Below are 5753 nucleotides of genomic sequence, written 5' to 3' on the forward strand. Positions count from 1 at the left end.
AGAATGGTGCGCGGTGGGCGAATAGTCGTAAAAGCAACGTTCATGTTGCAAGGCCACGAACGTATAGTACGGCAAGAGTATGTGAAAGTATCCCGAGTTATGAATGAAATTATAAATACATACATGCTAGATGATCGTGCACGTAATTCGGCGACGCATAATTCTAACTTTGGAACCTTTGGCACCAATTATTTTCGCACTTTAAATTTTCTATTACGTTCCTAATTTTTTTTTTTTTTTTAAGATTAATTTTTAATTTTTAAGATTATCAGATAAAACTTCTCACGATCTTATTATTTATGAAAATGGTTATTAGGTTTCAAGAACAAAAATATTACAATTAAAGATTAAAAATTTGATTTTAAATTAAAAAAAAAAATTATTCACGATAAAATAAGATTGTTTCCAAAACAATGGTAGATATTTTCATTTAATCTAGAACAAGAGGCCCATGACCCTGGTTTGTACAAACTCGATCTCTGCTAATAACGGATAATAAAATCGCACTTCCGACATGCGACATGACATGCCGCGTGCCGGAGTCATCGTGGCGCTGCCGAAATCCTAATTATGTTTTGGACGAATCACAAATCGCTGATTCTGGGCACAGTGTCAATTCTTCAAAGAGACACGGATGTCGTCATTCGTGACGCTCGAAATCTTGACGATTTTCTTCCTTCTTTCGCTTCTGATGCGTGTATTTTGGCACTTAGCGATCGTTTCTTCTTCCTTCTAATGATCTTCCTTTTCTTTTTTCTATTGTTTTACGATAGCATACTTTTGAGGCGTTATCGCTATCATATTCATATGTATCGCATAGATTGGAAAAGAGAAGAGGAGAACAATTGCATAATTTGATAAATTTATTAATATGATAGAAAGCAAAATTATTTGAATCGATGTGGATCCATTCTCCGAAAATAATTATGTGCAGGTAGCGCACATCGATAAAGCAAAACCAATTAATCGTGATTGAGGTTCGACGAACGATAGAGACAGGAATGAAGAAGCGCTTCCGATTATTTTCGTCTGTCCGGCAATTCCACGGCAGTCGACGTGTATATACCATCGCTCTCTAGAAAAGTTTCCTGTTTTTAATTACGCCGAGAATGCCTGCCAGTGGAACGGTCGGCGTTTGCCGAGGCCGAAAATAAATGAAGCGAAATAATCGAGGTCTTCTTTCTTGTCGTGGCTGCGGATGGAAATATACGAAATTATCGAAGCTGTCCGCTTACATAAAGAAAACAACGATTATTATTTCGCGATTCATTGACTGACTTGAAAATAAACCAAACAAACTTTCTTGCTCGAATACTTTTCTTCGCTCTTCAGCCACCTCTATATCTATCTCTTCTTTATTGCTTTCTTTTTATTTATTTTTTTTTTTTTTTCTTCAATGGAATCTGTCAAGGTTTCTATACATATTATAACAAAAAATAAGAAGAAAAAAATATACACAGTTTTGTATACTATCAGTAGTCAGAACTAATAATATTTTTAAAAAATTTATCAATGAAACATCAATTCACAACGCGATCAAATCGGCAAGTTACTAGTCGCGCCAAACTAATTCTATGTTTTCGCCTTCTTTTTTCGTCATACCAAAAACATCGGTCTCGTTGTACAACTACTACCCGCGTTACTTAAATGTATTCACAAGGTCGCATAACCGGAATATTCAGCTGACGATTTCACTTATACTTTATACGCTACACGTTCGCAATAAGTAGATTGTAATTGATTGTGTTGTATCCGTGTTCATCATCCGAGAATCGTAGATAATTTCCAATGGAAATTTTGACTTGAACCAAATTCATGTGTTCTCTGTATTTTGTCGAAAGATCGTCAATATATTTCCTTTTATTTACAGGTCACTTGTTACGCATAGGCTGTGATCATGAATTACGAAATATACGTTTCAAGTCGGTCTCTGGAGTATAATATAAGCGTATAATTATCACGATTATATGATCGTAAAAAATTTAATTAAAATTTATACTATTTTAATTGTACATTCTGATCATGTATATACATTATTTTTTTTCTAACTGTATATGTATAATTGAGAGAAATATTAAATATAATTTTGGTTAGTTATTGGAAATCGAGAGTAATGTTCGAAGCTCATAGACTGTGCGTCAAGAGTCACCTATCAACCTATTTTTACCGTTCATTTTAACGATATTTTAATATTGTGATTGCGGTCAAATTGTTGCCTCAAAATTTCATTCATTTATCGTATATTCACATAATATATCAATTATATCTTCGCTCTCTTACATACAATGTAATACAATGCAATTATGTAAAATCTGGTAAAATCGAAACAATATAAATGAGGCCAGGTTAATTGAAGAGAATAATATTATTAAATAAAAGCTTACATAGCTGTGTTGTCGTGGTATTTGTTTTCCGATTAACAATTAAGACGATCTCTGCTATAGAATGTTTTAATAACTTATATATACTATTCGGTTATGATCACGATCATGAAATTTGAGTGCGCATGAAATTTATACAACTGAGTATAGTCTTGTAATTCCTTGCATTTGCCTGTGAACATCATTTCAACCTTAACGGTTGAAAAGATTTTACTTCTGTTTCTTTTTATCCCTCTTTGTGTAGCTTTCTTCTTTTTATTTCTCTTTATTCTTTTTCTTCTTCTCATTTTGCTTTTTACCATCTGCTATCCACATTTTTCCATTGAGTCGAACGAAAGTACACCGTTAATTCGTTCGTGCCTTGTGCTCTGGATCATTTTCAATTACTTGACGATCTTCTTGATGTAAGAATCTTGATGGTCGAATGTGAAATAATCGAATGGCGATAGAATTTGAAGTATGAATTATTTTTTTTTAGATAATGCATTTTTGCATTTGAATTGTTGTATCAGATTATTGCTCTATATAATTAATATAAGTAGTAAAGTTAGTTATTAGAACTTATATTATTTATATATTAGAAGTAGAAAGAAAAAATAAATAAAAAATAATATACACATAATAATCATTTAAAAATATTTTTTATAAAATAAAAAAATTAAAAAAAATATCCGTTAATATAATACAATATTTGTAAATCAATTGTCCTAAATGGATATTGTTAAATTAATTTGTCTTTGATTGTTTCGAGGATTACAGATTCCGTAATAAACGGATATAGAGTATCACATCGCGGAAGTTCACTTTAATAAGCAAATAGCGACATTGATTTAACATCACGGCCTTCTACGTTAATTATCTTATTTGATAGCACAATCTAGAATTCAAAAGTTACAAGAATATATTATATATTATATTTATATGTTATTGATCGTTAATTTTAAATTATTGATTCGATATATCTTCTTGTCCTAACTTATAATGCAAATCATGCTATATCGGAAATGCACATATAAAATGTTTCATAACATACAATATGAATTTACCATTCTGTTTCAATCTCATTTATGGATTATAATATAATTTTCAATTTTTCAATTATAAAAATAAAAAAGAAGCTAAAGAAGATTCATCTTAATTTGTCGCAACAAATACTATTTTTTTATTAAAATATTAAAAAGCTATAAGATAAGTCAAGAAAAGAATAGTGATGCGATTATCTAAATAAATCAATATAAACAAAAAAAGATAGAAACCAAAGAAGAAATGAATAGAAAGTGAGATTAATGGATGGATGGAAAAAGAGAAAACCTAGAAAAACAATCTTCTGTGCTTTCTAATTCTTATCTTTCTTTTCTATCAATAAATGAAAACTACATCTAATTTCATTCAATTCTCTTTCAAGTAGACATGTTGATAATAATTTATAATTTAACACCTATTTTATCATTAAAAATTGATTACAAAGCATGATCATGATGAGATCATATCATTTCTGTTAATACACTCTCTTTCTAATCTTTTTTCAAAATCGAATATCGACGCAACTTTCCATGTTAAAAAAAAATATTTTTCTATTCATTAATTTTTTTTTGAATATCAATTTATATTTCTTCATTATGATTATATATTAATTATATATGAATATAAATTAAGTCATAACTTTATTGCTATCATTAAATAAAATATTATTACTTCTTATGTATTTGATAGAAATCAATTTTTTTTCACATTAAAAATTAGCTATAATTAAAAAATGTTTTTTAATATATTATTAGATAAGATTAAATTGATAAATATTAGCTATCAGATCCACGAATTATATTTTGTTTTTTAACAAAGATACTGTGAATCAAAATTATTATAGATATTTTAAAAATAAGCATTGATTTAATTACAAAATAAATGAATCTTCAAAGTAGAGTAAATTAATAAAAATCATTTAAATCAATAAACGAATAATTAATGATCAGAGTTAAAGTATAAAATCAATTATAATAAAGGAAAAATTTTATAATAAATTCCTTGTGATTAAACGAAAAAAATTAATAGAAATTGAAATAAAAAATTTCTAAAAAAAACTTTTGCCAAAATCAGAAACACTCAAAGATGATTTAAGATTCTCCTTCAATATTACATCAATAGAATAACTGCATTGTCTAGATCAATCATTTTGTATCATTTCATCATATTTTCAACATTGTATTATCAATGTATCAAACAATTGTTATAATAATTATATTTTTATTCTTTTGTTTCATTAGTGATTTTATATATGATTTTATATTTGATACATCTATGTAAAAAAAATTGAATATATTTTATATAAAGAAAAATAATAACATCTAATGTTTAAAAATAGATAGAGAATTATCGTAGCGCGTGAATATTCTTAAAAGAAATTTATTACTTTTGTTTACAATGTTGCCAATATAATTGCGTATATGCCGCATGGTGCGCGCGTGTCGTTTAAACCATAACCTCACTTGATATAACCTCAACTAAAATGTCGAACAATTTGCCGGTACAAAATAAAATAAAAAAATTTCTTTAATTGTATATTTATTTATAAATAACAAAAAATATATTGAATAAATTTCAATATAATTATTTTTTATTTTTTCTATATTTTTTTTTTTTTTCATTTAAATTTTATAGAGCATAAATATTTATAATGAAAAGCTAAAATTTAAAAAAGATCAATTTTTTTATTTAAAAAAAATAAATGAAAAAAAATATAATTTAAAAAATATTATATTTTTCATCAATTATTTAAATCAACTTGAAAAAAATAAATCTATTACTAACGTGTTTCGATTTTTATTTAATTGAAATGCTCGAAATTAATTCCGAGGACATAGACTCTATAAACAAATGAAAAATGACTTTTCACGATCTATTGATTCCGTTATATTGATGAAAATTGATACGTTTCGAACGAATGTTACGAATTACAAAATTAGTAATTGAATTACTAATAATAAGACTAATAATAAAATTTAATAGATTACAGCATATGTAACAATATAATTAACCTAGAAAATTTTTATGAAAAATATATTACATTGAATTTAAAAATTATTATTGAAATGTTACAGATGTCACACCATCAGAGCAAGAAGATTTATTCATCCGAAAACTTCGGCAATGTTGTGTGACCTTTGATTTTATGGATCCAATGGCGGATCTTAAAGGAAAAGAAATTAAACGTAGTACACTCAATGAATTGGTTGAATACATTACAGCTGGACGAGGTGTTCTCACAGAACCCGTATATCCTGAAATCATAAAAATGGTAAATATGATATATAATATGGTAATATGAAAATATATATATTTATATATTATATATATATAAATTTATATTATATA

The 5753-nt window shown here is 27.0% G+C and overlaps 1 protein-coding gene across 1 annotated transcript in view; it reads left to right on the forward strand.

The window, feature by feature from the left end:
- LOC102677109 (serine/threonine-protein phosphatase 2A 56 kDa regulatory subunit epsilon isoform) overlaps positions 1–5753 on the forward strand; it is a 24772-nt gene that overhangs the window by 15702 nt on the left and 3317 nt on the right. The window contains exon 3 of the mRNA XM_006616513.2: positions 5480–5683. Coding sequence (XP_006616576.1) covers positions 5480–5683 — 204 coding nt within the window. The remainder of the gene's footprint in view (positions 1–5479; positions 5684–5753) is intronic.

This window comes from Apis dorsata, unplaced genomic scaffold (assembly GCF_000469605.1).
Source record: "Apis dorsata unplaced genomic scaffold, Apis dorsata 1.3 scaffold_265, whole genome shotgun sequence".
Lineage (NCBI taxonomy): Eukaryota > Metazoa > Arthropoda > Insecta > Hymenoptera > Apidae > Apis > Apis dorsata.